Source organism: Dasypus novemcinctus, chromosome 15 (assembly GCF_030445035.2).
Source record: "Dasypus novemcinctus isolate mDasNov1 chromosome 15, mDasNov1.1.hap2, whole genome shotgun sequence".
Taxonomy (NCBI): Eukaryota; Metazoa; Chordata; class Mammalia; order Cingulata; family Dasypodidae; genus Dasypus; species Dasypus novemcinctus.
The window spans coordinates 103,193,413-103,214,867 of NC_080687.1; the positions used below are offsets into that span (position 1 = coordinate 103,193,413).

Below are 21,455 nucleotides of genomic sequence, written 5' to 3' on the forward strand. Positions count from 1 at the left end.
ATCAAGGAAAGGTTATATGATAGCCACTATTACTAATAAACAGGGAAAAGCATACTATGGCTTAGATTCCCATGAAAAACAATAAATATTTGTGCCCAGAATTAGCCAGGTTTTTCATACCACTGATATTTATGTGGTATATACCTAACATTCTAGTAATGCCAGATTTTTAAAAAATCAAATTAAAAAAAACTGCTGTAATCACAGAAGCTAGCTGGCCTCATGGTTCAGAGCCAGATGGGAGCAGGTGTAGCTCAGTGGTTGAGTGCCAGTTTCCCATCTGCGAGGTCCCAGGGTGGATCCCTGGAACCCCCTAAAAAAAAGACCACAGCCAGACTGCTTCTGTTCAAACTCTGCTCCTCACTAACTATGGCACCTCAAGCAAGCCGCTTAACCTCTCTGTCTGTCTCTGTACGTAGGATGGGGGTGGCTACAGCCCCTGCCCTTGCCTCACCCTAGAGGATTACAGTGGCTTAAATGGGGCCCGAGAACCCCTGGACTCAGCATCGGTGCTTCCTGAGTGGGTTTATTTTCATTTTCTGACCATACTGTGCATTCAAGGTAGACGTCCCACTCTTGCTGTTTTTTATTTTTCTGCTTCCCGTCTCTTGCTCAGGTGTTTGCTTGGGGCTATAACAACTGCGGCCAGGTGGGGTCAGGATCGACAGCAAATCAGCCAACTCCTCGAAAAGTCACCAACTGTTTGCACATTAAGAGGGTGGTGGGCATCGCCTGTGGGCAGACCTCGTCCATGGCCGTCCTGGACAACGGCGAGGTGAGTGCGCTCCTGTCCCTTGCTGCCTCTTCCCTTCTAGGGAGGCGCAACCCCTTCGCCAGGCCCGTGCAGTGCACAGCGGGAGCAAGAGTGCTCAGTAGCCCTGCTGGTCGTCAACGCCGGGTCTGCTTATCAAGGTGCCGTTTTAAAATTCCAGGGTTTACTTGCCTGTCTGCATTTTGTTTTTCAAGATCCATACAGCCTAATGCTTAGAGGTTGTTGTTTGCAGTTTAATGGAATGGGTTAAAGAATTTGATAGCACCTTTTTCTTCCAATGAATATGTCAGCCATATACTCACTGAGAATTAACAGATGATGCTTATAAACAGCCAAGAAATCTGATGGCAAGAGGTCATTTTAGAACAGATTACGTACGTCCTTGTTCACAAGAGGAAGCACTTGCAAAAGCAGGATTTTTTGTCCAGTTGTTTTTAGCTACTTTTTAAAAGCTACCCCTTAGTGACCCTTCTTTACGGAGGCCACCTTTGACCTGACAGTCATTTCTGTGAAATGATTTCTGGGTGCAACCTCTATTTAAATGGGCCTGTTAGCATCTGTGCATGTTTTAATTATTCAAAGGTACAGAAGATACAGAGAGAGAAAAATTATCCAGAAATACATGCATTGGGCTACTAGAGTGCTTTAGAGTTTACAGAATGCTCTCCTGTGTTAATTGATTTTTTGATTCAGATCCTGATATCATCTCTAATGACTTAACATTTCCTTGAGACAGCCACCTGACATTCACCCTGCAACCCTGCTCAGAGAGCTGTTTTCTGAAAAGTTGCTTGTAAACCTTCTCCTTAGCCCTAAATTCTTTCTCTTCTCCTGTAGCCTTGATCAGATCTCTGTTCTAGCACTTAAGCACCTTGCTGCAAAAAATTTATTTGTCCATCTCCTCTGTTAAACTATGACCAGAGGCTTATTCCTAGCATCTTTCACAGTGTCCTGATATGCAGTAGGTGCTTAATATGTGTTCAGTGAGTGGGCACTATGAGCCTCCGCTACCTCCTTTATAAAATCGGAGTGAATGGCTTGCTCAAGGTTATCCAACATTAAGATACAGAGTAGGGAATCAGAAGCAACTCCCAGAGGCTCGCTGTCATTCTTTTGTCCCCACTCCTGCCCCCGGAGTCATTTCCCTTTGGATGCCAGCTGTGGCATCCATAGACTAGAGTACGGCTGTCGACGTGGGCTGCCTTCTTACCTCTCCCACTCTCTGTGTCCCTCCCCTCGAAGGTGTACGGCTGGGGCTACAACGGCAACGGGCAGCTGGGCCTGGGCAACAATGGCAACCAGCTGACCCCTGTGCGGGTAGCGGCGTTGCACAGCGTGTGTGTGCATCAGGTGAGTGTGGTCTGCTCTGGCCAGAAAGGGGGAAGTCCTGGATACTCAGCCTACAGCTTCCTGGGAATATGCTGTGCCTTTGCCATCCACGTTTAATGTAACATCTTCCCTACATCTCTGTGATCCAGAGAAGACCATGGCACTGGCACAGCATTCTTGAGGTGCCAGGAAATTAAAGGAAAAATCCATAGTGGTAAGGTGTGGGCTTTGCTGGTGCTTCTTTAATGCTCTGGAGAGTGTTGGTCCATACCTGGTGATGGACTGACCTTCTGCAGAAGCTGGCTGTGGTTGGTTAGGAGGTGTTTTCCTGCCCTCCCTCTGTTCCTGTTTTTGGTAACCATGGTAACCATTTACATTACTTGCAGATTGTCTGCGGCTACGCACACACTCTCGCACTAACAGATGAGGGCTTGCTGTACGCCTGGGGAGCTAACACGTATGGGCAGCTGGGAACTGGCAATAAAAGTAACTTGCTGAGCCCGGCACACGTCATGCTGGAGAAAGAAAGGTAACGTGGCTGCAGCGTGCCTGTGACTGCGTTCACTCTGGGCCCGTGGGCTGGAGCCGTCGTGTTGGGCCCTGTGACTCTTCCATTGATAACGGTTTCAGTTTCCTCACTGGTAACTCAAGTACCACGCAGTGGGCTGGCTTAGACAATGGGAATTTATTGGCTCACAGGTTTGAGGCTGGGAAAGTCCACAGTCAAGGTGTCATCAAGGCCCTGCTTTCCGCCCAGCGCCTGGCGTCCTGGGGCTGGCTGCCAGCTGTCCTGGGACGTGGCTCCGTCACTTGGGCATGCACATGGTGGCCTCTCCTGATCTCCCTTCTCTTCTGAGTTCTGTGTACTCCCAGCTTCTTGCATCCAGGGGCTTTCTTTCTACCTGTCTGAATTTCTTTCTGTTTAAAATAGGATTTTTTAAAAAATTAATTATTTATTTTATTTATTTATTTAGATGTATTTTTTATTTCTCTCCCCTTCCCCCCTGTTGTCTGCTCTCTGTTCATTCGCTGTGTGTTCTTCTGTGTCTGTTTGGATTATCAGGCGGCACTGGGAAACTGCGTCTCTTTTTTTGTTGCGTCATCTTGCTGCGTCAGCTCTCCATGTGTGCAGCACCACTCCTGGGCAGGCTGTACTGTTTTCACATGGGGCAGCTCTCCTTGCATGTGGGGCTTCCCTACATGGGGACACCCCTGCGTGGCACAGCACTCCTTGAGCGCAACAGCACAGCACATGGGCCAGCTCACCGCATGGATCAGGAGGCCCTGAACCCTGAACCTCCCATGTGGTAGGCGAATACTCTATCAGTTGAGCCACATCCGCTTCCCTAAAATAGGATTAAGGCCACTCCTTAACTGCAGTGACCTCATCCAAAGGTCCAACTAACAGTGGGTTCCCACCCACGGGAATGGAGTAAGTTTAAGAACTTTGTTTTCTGGTATACATTCTGCTCCAAACCACCACAGTAATTTTCCTTTTTGAACGAAAGAATTTGAGTACCAGTTGGAATGATCATAAAGTTGATATGATTCTTATGCAGCTTTCTAAAATAACCAGCTGTGATTGAGTGGCATGAATGAACCTTGACACAATTCCTACAAACCTTCTGTGCCCATTTAGTAGGGAAGTCAAATAGAGTCTATGACCATGATGAAATTCATGGGGCGGTACAGTCTTTTCCCTGAGCCAACTAAAACAACTTTGAAGTAAATAAAATCTGCCTTTGAAAGAATATTTTCTATTTAAGTGCTGATACGACTTAATGCATGTTACTGGAATAGATATTTCATGTTTGTTCAGCCAAATCATGAGGTCTCACCTACTGAGTCTCAGAGCGTTGACTTCTAATTCCGGGAGCCTACCTGAGAAACACACTTTAGAAACGTAGTCTGTTTGGCTTATATGTCCATTTGAAGTGGAATGGTTTAGAGGCCTTATCATCTAGACCAGTCTTTTCAGCTGCTTGAGCTGTTTGTTAGAGAAGTTGTGGGTTTGCAGAACAATCATGCGTAAAATACAGGATTGATTCCCACATACCACCCTCTTATTAACAGCGTGCACTGGTGTGGAACATTTGTTACAAGTGATGAAAGTCCACGGTTTAAGTTAGGGATCCCTGTGTAGAGCAGTTCCTTGGGTTTTAAAAAATTTAATTCTGTTACTGTACATACACTCTAGCATCTTCCCTTTGAATCGCCTTCAGAAACACATTCCAGTGCTGTTAACTGTGTTCACGACGTTGTGCTGCCATTGTCACCTCCACTCCCAGCACATTTCCATCGTTCCGAAGAGGAACGCTGTGCATTTTAAGCCTTAGCTTCCCATTCCCTATCTCACCCCTCCCCTGGTCACCTATATTCTAGATTCTGACTCAAGACACAGTATTTTTTGCTACTGTCCAAGCCCGCAGAACTGTTGGTTTTGCCAGTGTCCACTTTCCTCATTTACTTTGATTCTAGTCCCCTTTTCCAAGTTTTCCTCAACAATACGTGATACTTGTCCTAATTCAGAAAAAGATTAGGATGAGAAGGGGCGTCAGCCAGGGAGGCTTGGTGGTCTGGCCCCGGTCCTGCGCCCGTCAGGCGGACCTGGCAGCTGGCACCCCAGCCCTCGGCGGCTCTGTGAAGTGTTCTGAGCTGCACCCTGAATGACCCTGTGTGGTGTGCTGTGGCCCACACGGTGAAGAGTGACGTGCACTTTTGCTAAAACTTCTCAGGGTGGTGGAGATCGCGGCCTGTCACTCTGCGCACACGTCCGCCGCCAGGACCCAGGGAGGGAACGTGTACATGTGGGGCCAGTGCCGCGGCCAGTCGGTGACCCTGCCCCACCTCACGCACCTCTCCTGCACCGACGACGTGTTCGCCTGCTTCGCCACTCCCGCCGTCACGTGGCGCCTCCTGTCTGTGGGTAAGAGCGCGCAGGAGAGCGCCCACCGAGGAGGGGCGCTGCCGGCTGTGTGCTGGGGACGGGCTCCTGTGGGTTCTGGAGTGCTGAGCACCGTGGCCCAGATGAGAGTGACGTGGTGGGCTTTATTCATGTGTGATTAAATAATCCAAGGACTACCATTTTCTCATTATGTGCTTTCGCTATACTAAATTTATTGTGTAATTCAATATAATACTAATCAAAAATGAACTCTAAAACAAGTGAAGAGCCTGTGGTTTTTAAGATGATGAGTTAACCCTGCCTTCCTTCTCTCTCTCTTTTTTTCATCCAATCTCATATACTTCTATTGTGGAAGGGCATCAAAAAGAGGTATTTTACAGGCAGTAAAATTGAGGATTATCTTTGGGTCACGTATCTAAATATTGTCTAAGAGTCCATCATTGGTTGAAAATGTTAAGAGGTCTTAAATCTGGGTGGCCATTGACAAGGTGATTTTCATCTCTCTCTTTCTTATTTCTTGTTCTTTTTGCCCCCATATTTTTCCTAAGTTGTTCTTTCTGTTGATAAGCAGAGGGAGCGAGTGGGTTCTGATGCCCTGTGCTTGAAAATCAATGTCATCCTTGGCAACCAAGGTGCTTGGGCTGCTCAGCCTTTGACTTGGAAGGCCAGTCTTCTGTCCTGCTGTCAGACATCCACAGCTGTCCCCGTGTCAGGTGCCCAGTCTTAACGGCCGTGAGGGCAGCACTGTGCTTGGAGGAGTTAACCTGCCTCTCAACCTAAAGTCAAACAGAGCGAGCATTTCCTTAAGGTTCATTTGACCAGGTTCTTTATGACACTGGATTTGGGTGTTTTTTTTTGCAGTGAATATTGTGATTTTTAAAAATTTAGTAAACATAATAAGACATGAATTGTCTGGTCATAACCATACATGCAACATGTTAGATTTCCACTTACCACCTACCCCAGACCCCTTTATGAGACGCTGGCCCAGGTTCCTGTGTCTCAGGATGGCCCAGACTTTCTTTTCAGAGCAGATAACCTAACTTTATGTTTTTCCTAATCTCAGTACCCTTTGTCAATGAAATGTATTTCAGCATCAACACTCTTCCTTTCTTTTTTTCATTTTGGTTGGTTCTTCCTCTGCCAAAAGTCTAGGAGCCGCGGGGCCCCTTTGCATGGGGCCTGCCCGGCATGAGCGGTTGCTCTTGCTGGTGGAGTCGGCACGTTGGTATCACCGTAGTGATTCCTAGAGGAGGCGTGGCTGTCGCGCCTGCAGCTTTTCTGACGTTGGGCAATGGCATAGCAGGGGACCCATGCTGGAAAACCCTCTCCACGGCTGGCGACCGCACAGGGGGGCAGTAGTGCGCACAGGGGTCCTTATTCGTGGGTGCTGTCCGCTTGGCCCACCGTCTCCCCCTCACCTCCGCCTCGTGACGGGGTGACTCAGGAGCCCTGGGGTGAGGGTCTGAGAAGGCCCACCCCCTGAGCAGCGTCCAGCAGCCTGCTTCCCACGTGCGTCCTCCTGGGGTCCTGTTTTAGGTGCACTGCCGAGGCCTCCCCCTCTCCTGCAGGAATACCGAGACTCGGGCCTGGATTGCATTTAGCTATTGAGAAAGTAGCCGCTCTTTTTTCCACTCAGTCCTCCAGATTCCTGTACGATTTGTGTGCGGTGCCCTCCATCTTCTACATCGTTGGCCACACACCAGTACCGAGATGGCTTAAAGGGGGAAGGTTTTCCTTCACAGTTGCATCCACAGTGGAAACAGTGTCACGGGGGAAGGGAATACTCCAAACTTCCGTACTTCCCCAAGGTGGCGCTGGTGGACCAGCGGACAGCACCCGGAAGTGAGGACCCCTGAACGCCTGCTGCCCGCTGTGCAGTCGCCGGCCGTCCCTGGCTACCCGTTGCGTAGGTGCGCTCCCCGGAAAGCCTGGTGCTGGTGCCCGCGCCCGTTCGGGGCCTCTCCCCACGGATCCGTGCCTGGGGTGCCTGGAGGAGCTCCTCCAGGGTGCCTGCCAGCACCTTTGCCCGCGCAGCTTCGTTCTTGGCTGTTTCTGAGCTTGCCGTGTGGGCGGGGCTGGTGGTGGTTTGGAACGAAGCTTCTTCAGAAGAGGTGGGTTCATCTTCGAGGGAGTGGTAGACTTCGGTGTTCTCACGTTAGGTGCTGTGCTGGCGTTGGGGCCAAGCTGTCACTTTAAGATTAGCTGTGCCTTTTGTTGTCACTGTTGTTTCTTCAGTTGTGATAGTCTCTTGCTGTGGTTACTTTGGGTGCAATAGTTGTGGCTCTGGGAGCTGTTTTGGATCTTCGGTTGTGGTGGATGTTGCTTGCATGGCTGTCCTTGTCATTTTACAGTCAGTAGTCTTTTCTGCTGCTGGAGTTGCTGTTAAGGTTAAGTTGGGAAACTGTGAGCATTGAATGTATCTTCTAGAAAACTCCTTTCCCTTCTACCCACCAAAAGTCAGAAATGATGTTTTTTCTCTGTTAACAATCTTAGCTGAGTGTTAGGAAAAAAGATATTTGATGAATTCACACCTCCAAGGAATATTTCTTTGAAAGGAGGTTCTGTTCTAGTTGTCAGAAATATAGAGGGGCACGTGTTATTCCACCTTTATGACTAGATGGAGAAGTGGAGGCACTGACGAGAAACTGCTTTTGGGTGGGTGGGCTAGTGTTCGAGACCCCTGGACTTTTTTCCCATCTTAATCGTTTTCTTTGTTTTATTCACTGGTCATCCAGATTACAGGATCAGGAAAAGCCTGAGTTTTGGGAGATTTCCCTCCTTCCTCTTCTGTCAAGGGCACTCCCGACTGTGCGGGGCCTTGGTTGGGACACACCCTAGCACGGCGTGCAGTCGGAGCCTAGCCTCAGAATCAGCAGGACCCGGGCAAGGGGTGTTTCCTTGGGACTCCAGTGATAAAGCTTGCGAGTAAGCCTGTTTGTAGTTCAGTCTCGGCATAGCAGCGTTCCCTTCTCTCAGTTACCCCAGGAACTCCAGGCTGCTGACAACACACGGGTCTCCCCAGACCTGGAGGCTTGCTCCTTGTAAGTGGTGGAAACCTGTGTCCTGCGTCCTTGGCGGCTTGTCCAGTGCCCCGTCAGCCCTCTCCTCCTTCCATGCACACAAAGCACAAGAAAGTGTTTCATGAGCTTGCACAAGTACCTGTACTTTTCTTTACAATAACACACTACTACTTCCCTATAATCGTTAACAGCAGTTCTTATCAGGTAACGTGGCCACATGTTTCTGTACTGTAACTAAGTAAATTTGCTCTGTTTTCAGGTGGTGTGTAAAGACACTGTAGCTTGATTTTAGGACTAAAAGCGATGTTTCTGTCCCAGGTCCTTAGGAAGAAGGGTTTCTCTACTGGAGCATGCCTGCTTAGCTAGACTGCATGAGAAATAGGTTTGTTTCTTGGGACTGTGCCAAGCCCTGACCCCCCAGAGCAGAGCAGAGATGTACTGAGTGTTTCTGTCGAGGAGAAGTTGTCAGTTCTTTGCCCTAGAAGAGAACCAGTCAGGTGGTTCATCATGGACTTCCTACAGCTTATTTTTTCAAATTCACATTTCTGATGTCTAACTTAATGTGTTAAACGTGTATTTGGTCTTTCTAAATACCTCTGTATATATTTTTGGTAGTTTATAAACACAGGTTGTTTGTTTTAATACTGTGAAATTGGTTTGCCAGATAAGGCATGAGCTTTCTTGTAAAAAAAAAAATCTAATGGAATTATCACCATGCTGACAATTATCTTCCCAAAATCTGACTCGAATCTTGAATATGTTTTCTTGGCTTTCTTTATTAACCATATACTCGTTGCCTGCAGAGCATGAAGACTTTTTAACAGTTGCGGAGTCCCTGAAGAAGGAATTTGATAGTCCAGAAACTGCTGATCTGAAGTTTCGCATTGATGGGAAATATATTCATGTCCATAAAGCTGTTTTAAAAATCAGGTACTTTTGCATAAGCTTAGGGGCATCAGTAACCTTGCTTTCTTTTTGCCATCTCAAATTCTTCAATTAACAACAAAATGAGGACTAAGTAATACCCTTGATGGTAGAGAGAGGTGTCACAAATTATCTGTTGTAATGATAACAGCTTTTTCTCAATTATTATTAAAGAGTTTTGTGTACATGTTCCTTTTAGAAAAACTGTAAGTGGATTATAAGTATATCTATATTTTTTAAAAATGAAGGTTCTTGTGAGTACTTATTTCCATTGAAAAATTTGTGTATATGGTTTAAAAAAATTCAAAAGATCGTCAATGAAAAGTGTTTATGCCTCTTCTACTCTTAAGTGAGAGGTTCTTTTTCCCCAAGCAGAAAACGCATATTCGTCAGGAATGCTGGGCTTTTGGTTTTGCAGGACATCTAATTCTAATCAGAGACATGCTCTTCAGGTGTGAATGACAGGAGTTCCCTGGTGAGGTGTTGGGGGAGCTGCACACATGTTAGGCACTGTTTGGGGACTGTTCCCTCACTGAGGTTGCCAGTCCAGAGACAGAGTCTTCACATTTCAGACCATTAAGGGTCAAACTGGCCACTTACAAATTATTTTGGAAGTTTAGTTAAAAGTGTATTTACAAAATAACTTAGGTCCTAAGGGAGAATATCCATATTCATTCATTACTTGATACAATGCTCTAAGTGTTAATTGCAGGTAAGTGTCCTTACCTGTGCATCTGTGGCTACAGAGCCAGGCTACGTATTTCACTTACGGTTCAAGGGACTCTTATTGTCCAGGTTCACATCCTAGTAAGGTTCAGACACATTTGCAGTCATGTTTTCTGACCCATTACATCTGTTTTTCCTTTCTCAGACAACTCTTTATTTCTCAGATGGAGTAATTTCTTATGTACGGGGAGCTGTTCCTTTAGTATTTGAAATGGTTTTTGAAACTACTTTGTGTTTGTTTATACTGGGTCTCATTTTAATAGGATATGAAAAAATGGTTTCATAAAAACATAATATGTATTCTCTCTTAAGAAAATCCAGAACTCAGAAATTAGTTCCTCTTACAGGTGGATTTGTCCATATAAATACAATACAAAACAAGCCTTTTAGGTTTTCTTAAAATATGTGACTCTTCCAGATTATGGGGAGTGTTTTCTAAGTAGCTATGTGATGGAATTGGGAGGAGAGGAAAAAGGGCAGGGCGAGGCAGAGAAGCAAAGTCAAAGTGTGGCTGTTTTGGAGGTGATCAGAAAAGAAGAAAAAATTGTCTTGTAAGTCAGTGGAATAATAATCAGCTGAACATTTGTCCCTACAGTACCATCCAGGACAACTCCAAGTCGTAAAAATGCCCCCACATCATATCTCTTCTTCCCTCTCCCTACCCTTAGCAGCTACTATGACCACTTTCTCCACATCAGTGCTACAATTTCTTCCATTACTAATCACAGTAGTTCCATAGTAGAATATCAGTAAGTCTGCTCTAATCCATACTCTCTTCCTCCATCCTGCTGACCCTGGGATGGTGATGTCCACTCCACCTCTATATCGAGAGGTGCCTTAGATTCCACATGGATGATGGATGCAATTCTCCTGCTTGCAGTTGTAGGCACTCTTGGCTTCCTGGTGTGGAGGTTGACTTTCTTCACCTCCCTCTTAGCTGGCCAGGGTAAGTCCAGTAAACCAAAGGGTAGGAGTTGCAAGTCTGCTGAAGCTCAGGGCCTGGCTGTCACATGGACAGTCCAGAGATTCAGGTCTCCTGAGTTTACACCAACCCCAGCACCAACCACAGGTCTGGAAAAAGTAACAGAAGAGGCATGTGTAGAAAGGTCACATCTGAGTCCAACTCCGTCACACTCAGGAACACAGACTCCAAAGTAGGGCCAACTGACATGGCACTGAACTCCAGAGCCATCTGCCATGGCCATAGAATCTGTGGGTCTCTGTAGCCCTCAGGAGAGCCAATACCTGGGGTTGTATCTACTTTGACTGTCTCTGGGACCCTGCTGAGGCATGCGTAAGTGCGACCCCTCTGATGACCTCCTGACTCTTTTTTGGAGACTCAGCCATATAAACTCATTTATCCTTTCCATTTCCCCCTTTTATTCAAGGTTCAAAAGCAGTTTTTAACACCTGATATTACATGTAGTCTGAGATATTCTGCTGGTCTGAGGTAACCCTTTTATTCAAGGTCTTTTTCTAGTTACATCATCAGCTGGTGCTTGGTAGTAATCCCTTGGCGCCAGGGAGGCTCATCCCCAGGAGTCATGTCCCATGCTGTGGGGAAGGTAATGCATTTACATGCTGAGTTTGGCTTAGAGAGTGGCCACATCTGAGTAACATGGAGGATCTCAGGAGGTAACTCTTAGGCACCCTGCAGCTCTAGACCTAGTTCATATTTCAGGTGCACAGGTTCATAAGCATAGTCATCAGTATCAAGGAAAGAGTGTATCCATGTGGTGCAGCAGTGCTCTGAAATGTATTCACCAAATGCAGTGAATGTCCCACAATGATGAAAGAGATTGTTGATGTGGGAGGAGTGGGGTGAGGGGGGATGGGGGGTATATGGGAACCTCTTATATTTTTTGAATGTAACATTTAAAAAAATTTTTTTTAAAAATCAGCTGAACATCATTCAGTTAACATTTAACAATTGAAGGAATATGCTGGTTACATAAACATATAATTTAAGTGATTTTTAACTTAGGTGGCTGAAATTCTGAACAGTCATTTCTGAACTTTTCATTTCATTGTTTAAGTTACATTTCTGTACAACATCTTTAAAAAACAGCCACAATGGGACCAAAACTTTGTTGGAATAGAGATTGTCAAATGGCTATACAGTTGAAACCTAGGTACTTGTAGACTCTGTGTGTCATTCTTCCTATTTAATAGGAGATAGTCACCAGAAATGAACATTCATATGTGTAAAAGGCATACATAAAAATCCCGTGCACATGGAAAGTTGTTAAGATATGTGGTCCTGGCACGTTGCAGGCCTCAAGGACAGCAGGGAAGCATTTGTTTTTTTTATTTCATCTGCTTGACCCAGTAACTTGCTCTTGGTTTTAGGTGTGAGCACTTTCGATCCATGTTCCAGTCGTACTGGAATGAGGACATGAAGGAGGTGATAGAAATAGACCAGTTTTCCTACCCCGTGTACCGTGCCTTTCTGCAGTACCTTTACACAGACACAGTTGATCTGCCGCCTGAAGACGCCATAGGTACCTCAGCTACACAGCGCCAAAATGTACCTCCTCTTGCTCTTGTAGTGCCAAAAATGAACAGTTTCAATTTATTGGCTTTTTTTGTGATTTAAATAAAGATTTGAAGGAAAGGTCATTAAAAATAGTATTGTTCAACTGTCCAGATTAATAATTGTGAACAGTGTTACGACTGTGGACTCACTTTAATCTGTTAATAGTATAGTGTCCATTGCTGATTAGGATTTAGCATATCATTTTGGTGGGAAGATATTTATCTTCAGCTTAGAAAAAAAGATGAGGAAGGTGGATATGCTTTCTTTTTTCTCTTTGTGTTGTAGAAGAAATTGCCTAAAGTAAATAGAGGTACTTTTTTGGAGATAGGGAGTAAACAAGAGAATTTATCTAATAAAATTCAGACTATTACTCTTGAAACTTCTACTGATTTACCTATATAACTCTTTTCACCAAAATGAAATATATACTTTTAAAAATTGTGGGAAATTACTGTAAACTTGATGAAACCTTTCCACATCGTTTGCTTTTAGGTCTTTTGGATTTGGCCACATCTTACTGTGAAAACAGACTGAAGAAACTCTGCCAGCACATTATCAAGCGAGGAATTACCGTGGAGAACGCCTTCTCCTTATTCTCTGCTGCAGTCAGATATGATGCAGAGGTAACCCAAAGCAGCAGGCAGAAAAGCAGCACCACCCTTAGCTCACCGAGTGCCCCTTCCCCCCGTTTCTCCCGCGTGAAACCGGGAAAGACCAGGAGTAGCTCCCCTCTGTCCAGGGAGTCAGGGAGCTGACTGAGCTTCAAAATAAAGTCTGGCCTTGCTGCTTCTTTCTGTGCTCATACTTCCAAAGTGGTTGTTCCTCTTCTTCTATTTTAAACTTGGATAAGAAACTGAGTTCCCTCCCAGCTCTCCTGCAATTTGGAAAACAAATACCTAGTTGTACTAACAAACATGTCTTAGTTTCAAGTATTTCTCAATGCCAGTGTCTGTGTTTTTTTCAAGACCCACTATTCTGTCTTTGTGGCTCTACCCTGTCATGCGCCAAGGATGCTGTATGAATTGTATCTGTAATTTCGTCATCGTCTAATTGTAAGACACAATTACCCAGTGTTAAGAACTTGCTGTGGACTCCCTTTTGTTGTTTGTTTTTTGTTTGTTTTGCATTGGATTAAGTTCTTAAACTGGGTTTATGGATATCTGGTGCATCTGTGAATGAACAGGCTTCCAGAAGTCTGAAGTTTTGCATTATGGTTTTTTTAAATAATTTCTTGAGGTGAAGAACCAGAGCATTAAACTGGAAGTGCCTCGTGAGCAGGAGCTTTGTCCCTGTAGTGCCTGGCATGTCTTCGGCATTTGATGGTAAATGTTGTACTGAATGAAAACAGAACGCCCTAAAGGACGCACACAGGACATAACTAGTGTGTGAAAGGCTGGTAGCAGCTGGCTTGACAAACGCAAAGAGAATAAAACAGGGATTAGCCTTAGAGGGTCAAGATTTCTAGCTAGTTAGTCTGTTCTTAAAGGTATTTTGCCATCATTTGACAGGCAGAATACCTAGTATGAGGAAATTCATCAGATTCCTGCGAAGATCTGATCTGCAGCTATGACTTTAGAAATGCAGCAGAGGACAGAGTTCATATTTATTACACTTAGAGATGGAAAATGACTTCATGTCTTGTATTTTCAAAATGTATCCTATTTTTTATGTTGGCGATTTTATTATGATTATAAATAGTTGATAAGGTCAAACATAGCTGACTCTCTTTGCAGCTTGACAGTAGATGTAAGGGTTGATCAAAGTAAATCATTTCTCATAGAAAATGGAGGTATGTTTCATTTTTTAAACTACCCTTCCTGTGACATCATGAACTTCTTTATTAGAAATCCTATTTTTTTAGATTCCGTTTCCACCCAGCGGTATAGTTTTAAACTGGGTTGACAGCTTTTCCCTCCGTTTGGGGATTGAGTGCGGACTCTGCGTCGTGCACCTTCCTCCTGCCAGCGAGTTCCGTCCCCCGGCTCGCAGCAGCGGGAGAGCCCAGGCAGACATCTCGGCCCTCCCGGCTGCAGTGCCTCGCTTCGCCTTCCGTTAAGGTCTGCCCCGGAAAGCTTACTGAGAATCTAGCCTCTTCTCCCCACGCCAGCCGAGCCTCTCCCCTCCTAGCCTTCGTTTTTCTCATATTAATTATAAACAAATCTGTTGCTGTAGAGAGATAGCAAATGCATGTGACTCACCAGTCTGTCCCATCATCCATAGCTGTTGAATGAATGAATGGATTTGAGACACCTCACCATGAAGATGTGCTTTTTAAAAAAACACTTTTTAAAAACCCTACAAATATTACACATTTAATGTAGAAAAATTAGAAAAGACAGAAAGAGAAATAATCACCACTACTACTTTCTTTCTGGATAACCATGGTCATATTTTGGTGTAGGGGTATATTTTTTGGGTTCTGCTAGGAGCTATAAAATTGACTAATGTACTTTGGCATTTTATTTCCTTGATGCTATATTAAGTATGTAGTAAGTAAATAAATGAACTGTTTTGAGTACAAAAATAGAACCCACTTACAATGTCTATTAGTTGATAGGAAGCTTCTAAGCCAGATGGGAAATTAACGTCAAAGAGTATTTTAGAAGCTCAGCTTTTGGGCTACTAGATGACTTTTCCTTCATGCTGTGAATCAAAAAGCTAGGAAGATGGGATCTACCTGCTTTTCATATTACTTCTCTTTTCTGTAAGTTATTGCAGTGCCCACATACCCCCTTTTGACGAGATTATTTTGAAGCAAATTAACACACATAAAAGTAACAAAAATGTATTGACTCAGAAGTTATTAGGATTTTAAAAAGTAAACTGATGGCTGTGGAGCCCTTGCTTTATGAATATATTGTCAAATTTTCTACAAGTTGTATAAAGTAAAGAAAGACTTGAAGAAGGAACACTTAAATATTCTTCCACTACAGACCGAAATAAATACTGACATCAAGGGAGAAAACGTGAATTAAAACAGAAGGATATTTCACTATCACATTGTTAAAAAAAAATTGAAATGATTTTATTTATACTATTTCTATAGAATCAGGACTTTTAAAAAAAATTTTATGTATGTTTGAACACTGGGAAAAACAGGAAGTATTATTTGTACAACCAGAGTAAAGAAATTTCCAGAAAATTTTACCTGCTAAGCAACCTTTTCTTATGGTTTTACTTTAGGTGGGAAGTAATAAGTAGGAGCCCAGGAATCTTAATTCCAAAATTGGTTTGAGATATGAGTATTGGAAAACTTTGCATTAAGGTGAGATGGTCAGCATTTTTTTCTCCTTTCAGAGGGCCAGATTAAAAGTTTTCTATGATCAGTAGGCTGTAAAATTTTTTTTTTTGTAGTAAGTTGACACCTTTGTTTTTTTCCCATATGGTAAGACATTTAAATAGATTCTAAGCGCAAAGGAAAAAACCACTCTGATACGGAATATTTTGTACCTGGTAGACTATGAAATGAATTGCAGATGTATAGTTTGGAGGTTTGTTCTATAACTGCTCTAGCAACAAGATTGGACAGTTTGGTGGGGTTTGCGGTCTCTTCCCATCTGGACTGTATCTCCAGGGTGGCTTGTGATCCAGCTTTCAGGCCAACGCTCTCTCACCCTGGCCTTCCATAACAGGTCTTAACATTCAGCTGTTTTAGCTTTGGCATTGTAAGCTGGGTAGGACTCCTTTGAAGGCTGTATTAGCATTTTTAAAAATAGGACTACTAAGGCCATCAATTCTCTGTGTTGTTTCTAAAGAAAATCCAAGGAAAACTATTTTCAGAGTATGTATAGTGATTGGAATAATTTAAACATTGAAATATTTGGAATGAACTTATAAATTATTTTAGAATTAGCAAATATTTATGTTGCTGTTCCTTGCTAATTACAATAAACCTGATATTTTGTCTCATTTGCCTCAGAACCATTTAATAATAATTTTCACTATAGAATGCCATAACATGGAGTTTAGTTTCTATGATATCAAGAAGTCCACATTAGACTGCTTGATTTCACACCTCTACCACCTTCCTATTTTATTGACCTTGAAAGACACTTTTCGTTCTTGTGAACTTTTTTCATCTATTGGTCCTTGTCATCCTTCTTGGAAATGTTTTCTTTAAAGCCCAGCAATCTTTTTATGGTTGACTTATTACTTAGATAAGAGTTGTGTTATTTTCTAGGTAATTGAAGATCTGATCACATGTAGATTGAGGGGAACAGGTCGTATATGTTCTTGGAGTACTAAAGAACTAGCTCACCAGAAGAGTGGTCATAATTCATACGGCAGAGGTGAGCACGCTCGGTTCATGTACATGAACTTGCAGAGTTCAATTTTTATCTCCTTACAATACATCCTGTGCTTCCTTCTCCATGGATCTGTCTTAATCCAGGTTCAATTAGTTATTTTTTAAATTCCAGATTTAGATTATTTTCAGTGTTTTTTAGACTTTTAATGTTAGAAACTGTTAAGCATTTTTACACACTGAATTATCCCACCAGCCAAACGAATGAGAGAAAGGGAAGGCCCGCTTGATGGGGGACCGTAAGTCAAAGCACCATTTGTGCGCCTGTGCCAGTGTAAGAAGTTCGTAATGCGTGCACACCAGTGAGTAGCTGCACGGTTAGTAGCGGAGTAAACGCTTTCATGTACACTTCCCTTGACCCCAGATTAATGACACAGAAGTGATCAGGGTTTATGATGCCAGAACGTAGCACACTCTTAATTATATACGTGAGACTTCTCGTTTTTGAAGGTCCTTATCTGAAGCTTTACTTGCTTGTGCTCCTGACTAAGGAGGGTCTTCTCGTCTTTCTAAGTTATGTCTGGATAAACGAGTTTTCTATTCTGATGACTAAATAAGATAGAAGTCTAGCCTTTAGCTGGGGGTGGAGCCGTTTGTTCGTCCTTGAGTTGTAACCTGGAGCAGAGCTTGATCTTTGGCAATGACCTGAGAGGAAATACCTCCCCTCATTTGACATGTATTACAGCACACACAGCACAGGGGTGTCCACTCTTCCCTGAAACCGTGGATCCAGGCATTGTGCTAGCGTTTAGAGTGCGCCTTGATCTGGAAGACAGGACTCCGGTGGCAGCATTGCCACGCGTTAGGCGGCGTTTCTCTCTCGGTGGTGACATGACTGAGCGAATCTCCCGAGTTCATTCTAGGGCGTCTTTCCGCCAGGATAGGTGGGCCCTGAGAGGAAGGAACATGTGCCTGCAGAGGCCTGCATTGAGCGAGCACAAGAGGGGTCTCTGTATTTGTGTCGGCCCTTCTCTGCTCTGCCTAAACTTCCCCGCAAATCTTACTGAGCGCCTGGGTCAGTAGAACCTTTTTTAAAAATTTTTATTTATTTCTCTCCCCTTCCCACCAAGTTGTCTGCTCTCTGTGTCCACTCACTGTGTGTTCTTCTGTGACTTCTTCTATCCTTATTAGTAACACTGGGAATCTGTTTCTTTTTGTTGCGTCATCTTGCTGTGTCAGCTCTCCGTGTGGGCAGCCCCATTCCTGGGCAGGCTGCACTTTCTTTTGCGCTGGGCGGCTCTCCCTACGGGCGCACTCCTTGCACGTGGGGCTCCCCTACGTGGGGACACCCCTGCGTGGCACGGCACCCCCTGCGTGTATCAGCACTGCGCATGGGCCAGCTCCACACAGGTCGAGGAGGCCCGAGGTTTGAACCGCGGACCTCCCGTGTGGTAGGTGGACACCCAAACCCCTGGGCCAAGTCCATTTCCCAGTAGAACCTTGAGTATTGCTTTGGTGCAGGACTCACCAGCAGGCCAGGTACTAAAAATCAAGTTGTTTGTGGTAAAAGCTTGTGGTTTGCTTTCATAGATGTTTAGTCTTTGTGTACCTATACACGCCAGGCATGTAATTGAATTTAGTGAGTATATGTTCCAACATTTGAGGGACCAACAATATTATAGTAGAGTTTTGCTGGAGATGAAAGGATACCTTAGCATAGACATAATAAGATTTTTTTTATTGTCTTGGTTTACGACTTGGTTATGTCACTTACAAATGTCGGTAGTTGGAACTTGGATTTGTCTGACTGAAAAATCCAATCCGTTTGAATATACCTCTCTGGGGTTGATTATCTGTGGAATGAGTGTAGTGGAAATTTTTTTTTAGTTTCTTATTCCGTGTGGCTTTAAAACTAAAGTGTTTTTATTTAGAAGGGCATGAAAGTAGCCCTCAGAATCTTTAGAAATAAATTACTTTAGGTTGACCACATCTCATCATGTCACCTTCACCACTTTTCTGTTTTTTAAAGCCTTCTCTTCTTTCACCTGAATAACCTGCATCTTAGTTCTTCTCTCATTCCGTGAATGTGGTAGAACATGGCGATGTGGACTGAAGTGCTTTCCGCCTTCCTAGCAGCCGTGGAGTGTGGCCAGGCTCTCTGACGACCACGGAGGAGACCTGCCCGTGGGCTGTGTGCGTGTGGGGCTGGCAGGCCAGGCGTGGCCGGGGGCGTCACTGCCGCGAGTAAGCAGCGTGGCTCCCCTGCCCCCCGTATGGGCGTTGGTTTGCCTGGACCTTGTCAGCCTCTCGAACATCTTTCCTAGGAGAGGACGAGACAGTCAGGTGAGGGGTTTGGAGAGACGTCATGCCATCAAAGTTAATTTTAAAAGTTCTTCTTGTTTTTATTTTTGTCGTGTGTGCCCAGGAGTTAGAAGAATTCTGCTTTAAGTTTTGCATCAATCATTTGACAGAAGTCACACAGACTGCAGCATTTTGGCAAATGGACGGCCCCCTGCTGAAGGAGTTCATTGCTAAAGCCAGTAAATGCGGAGCCTTTAAGAACTGAAGCCCGAGCTGGGAGTCTGGCGGGAGTGCCCAGGCGCTGCTGGCGGGTGTCGCTGGCGCTCTCCCCTGGCCAAATTCCGCAGGTAAAAAAAATCAGGTGGTTTTTCCGCCCGAGACACAGTTCTCCGTGAAGGATGTCCAGCTTTTCCTGAATCCGCTCACACAGCTCGCCTCTCGAGAGGTGTACCTTAAATGGGACCTTACTTACTTCTGGGCTGGAACCTTGGAGAAGGGTGAAAGTTTAGCTTCTGGTTTTTTGATGGGAGGAACTCCTGAGCCCTGGGAAGCAGCACCCTGGGGTCACGTCTCCTCAGCCCTGGTGGTGCAAGAGCTGTGACGTTTCCTGACGTTTCTGACTGGCGAGATAAGCTTGCAGGGCCCAGGCTGATGGCACCGGCCCGTGGCGCTGCCGCACGGCTGGCTGGCGGCCCTGCTGTGAGGGCGGCGGGGCCGGCTCTGGTGGTGGCTGGTGCTGGGTGACTTCTTAACTTCACCGTGTATCCCAGTACTATTCAGTGTAACACGGGTTAACCTAACTGAAATGATATTATGTAAAGATAAATTTCTAGGTAGCAAAGATTTCTCTTAAGATTTAAGCACACTTAAAAAGTAGTCATTTAGAACTTCCCATGGCAAGTTGATAATGAAATTTCCTTGGATAAATGGGGGCATTTTATAAAGTAGACTCTCCACTCCTTCCCCAAAGATATTTTAGTTTATTAAGGTAAAATTTGAGAACTTAAATTATCTCCTTTCCCCTTTCCTCAGTAAATTCTGACTCATGAGAGGAAAAAAATGACATGTTCCATAAGCTCTTACCTTCCTGAATATCATCCGCTAAATTATCAAGTCTGCTACACATGAACTGAAGAAGTGGTTCTTAAAACCAACTTTCTTACAGGATTTAGTGGAATTTGCTTTACCTATTTTATGTAAGCCAAATACCACCACAGATTTGCTAATTTGAAATGTCACCAACTTTCACTTTTAATTGCTTTAGGTATAATATTTTGTACATAGTAACTTTGAGAAAGGGTCAAAATTAAGGTTTTCCTGAAAAGATTCCATTTAAAGAGGCAGTGGCTCTGTCATCTTTGGCCAGGTTATGAAACCTGTCTTTAGGATTTAAGAGGTCTCAGCTTTGAGTTCTATTATGTGTGTTCCATAGAGCTTGCTTTGAGAGCAAAGCTTTTTTTCCTTTGGTCCGTGAACCCTTTTCTGTTGGTGTGCATTCTCTTAGTGATTCTTGTTTCTGCTTAGATGCCCTCCTATCTAAAGTAGAAGCCTAACAAGAGGGTGAAGACAGGCTGCAGTTTCTTTGTTTTTTGCAATGTTTTTAAATGTGGGGGAAGAAGGAAGAGGCCCCAAAAGTAGGAATTCAAGGAGGTACAAGCCCACAAGTCCCAGCCTCCTTTTTTTTTAAACGTTGTAAGTGAACAAAGAGGTTAGAATTAGTTCTGCAACATAATAGAAGTTTTCTTACTAGGCTGATAAAGGCACATTAATTTAATAAGGAGCGATGAGGGGTTGTGTTTGTAGCCATCACTGTTCTGTAGGGTTATGAAATGAGTAAAATGAGGACTTCCTATGTTTACTCTTACTCTTACTTGAAAAAACTAAACTTCAGAAAAAGCACAACTTAAAGTAACATCCATTTCTATAGATGTTAGCAAATATTTGAGTTCCTAATAAAAGTGAAAAACCACTTCTCATGTTCTCTTACTGAGCAGCTTGTGTGTATCTGGTAGTATAGAGAACAGGAGTAAGTCCTTAAGAAAAAGTACACGCTTATTTTTCTATTTGGTTTTGTTGTTAATCATACAAGAAATGAATACTGTTCTTTGAATTGATTTTTTTTCTTCTGATGTAATAATGGAAGCCAAAGTATTCACATTTCTTAAAATAGCCCTTAAATGTACTCTTGAACTTCTTGCTGGAATAATGTTTGATACTCTAGTACATTATAGGCTGTATTTATGTAATGTTTAGAATTGTTAATAAAATTGTTAATAAAATAATCTATTAAAGAGGCTTGGACAGTTGCTTTCCCTGCACCCTGCCCCCTGCCCCAAATAAAGTATAGTTCTTAGGTATCAGGCTAAAAGCAGGTGCCCCCAAGACCTTCCATGCACACATGCTGTAGGCTTAACTCTCCATCCTCAAGGACCCAGTCATAGGAGAGAGAAGAGGCAGGCTTGGGCACCACTGAGACGTCACACCATGCACAGCTTCTCATGATGCTCACTGAGAAGCAAGCCGACGTGGTTAGTAGGAGAAGACGTCCTGAAGATACTGTGGGCAGTGTCACGGGGAAACGAAAGTGTCCTCCTTCCTCATCACCAGACAGGGTCACAGCTTGAACAGACGCCCAGCGTGGGGCTGGAGAGCCTCTCGGAACGTACCGTAGGCACGTTCATTAGGTTAGAATGGAG

At 44.1% G+C, this 21,455-nt stretch overlaps 1 protein-coding gene across 13 annotated transcripts in view; it reads left to right on the forward strand.

Moving 5' to 3' along the window:
* The window catches only part of RCBTB1 (RCC1 and BTB domain containing protein 1), a 75,164-nt gene extending 54,114 nt beyond the window's left edge, over positions 1-21,050 (forward strand). For 8 of the 13 annotated variants that reach the window (XM_004472192.5, XM_004472191.4, XM_004472190.4 and 5 more), the window contains 8 exons: positions 617-775; positions 2,015-2,122; positions 2,488-2,630; positions 4,837-5,027; positions 8,833-8,959; positions 12,029-12,180; positions 12,708-12,838; positions 18,884-21,050. In XM_004472192.5, coding sequence (XP_004472249.1) covers positions 617-775; positions 2,015-2,122; positions 2,488-2,630; positions 4,837-5,027; positions 8,833-8,959; positions 12,029-12,180; positions 12,708-12,838; positions 18,884-19,024 — 1,152 coding nt within the window. In that variant the 3' untranslated portion in view covers positions 19,025-21,050. The remainder of the gene's footprint in view (positions 1-616; positions 776-2,014; positions 2,123-2,487; positions 2,631-4,836; positions 5,028-8,832; positions 8,960-12,028; positions 12,181-12,707; positions 12,839-18,883) is intronic. The other 5 variants (XM_058276799.1, XM_058276798.1, XM_058276801.1 and 2 more) reach the window with 1 other exon arrangement.
* The last annotated feature ends 405 nt before the right edge of the window (positions 21,051-21,455 follow it).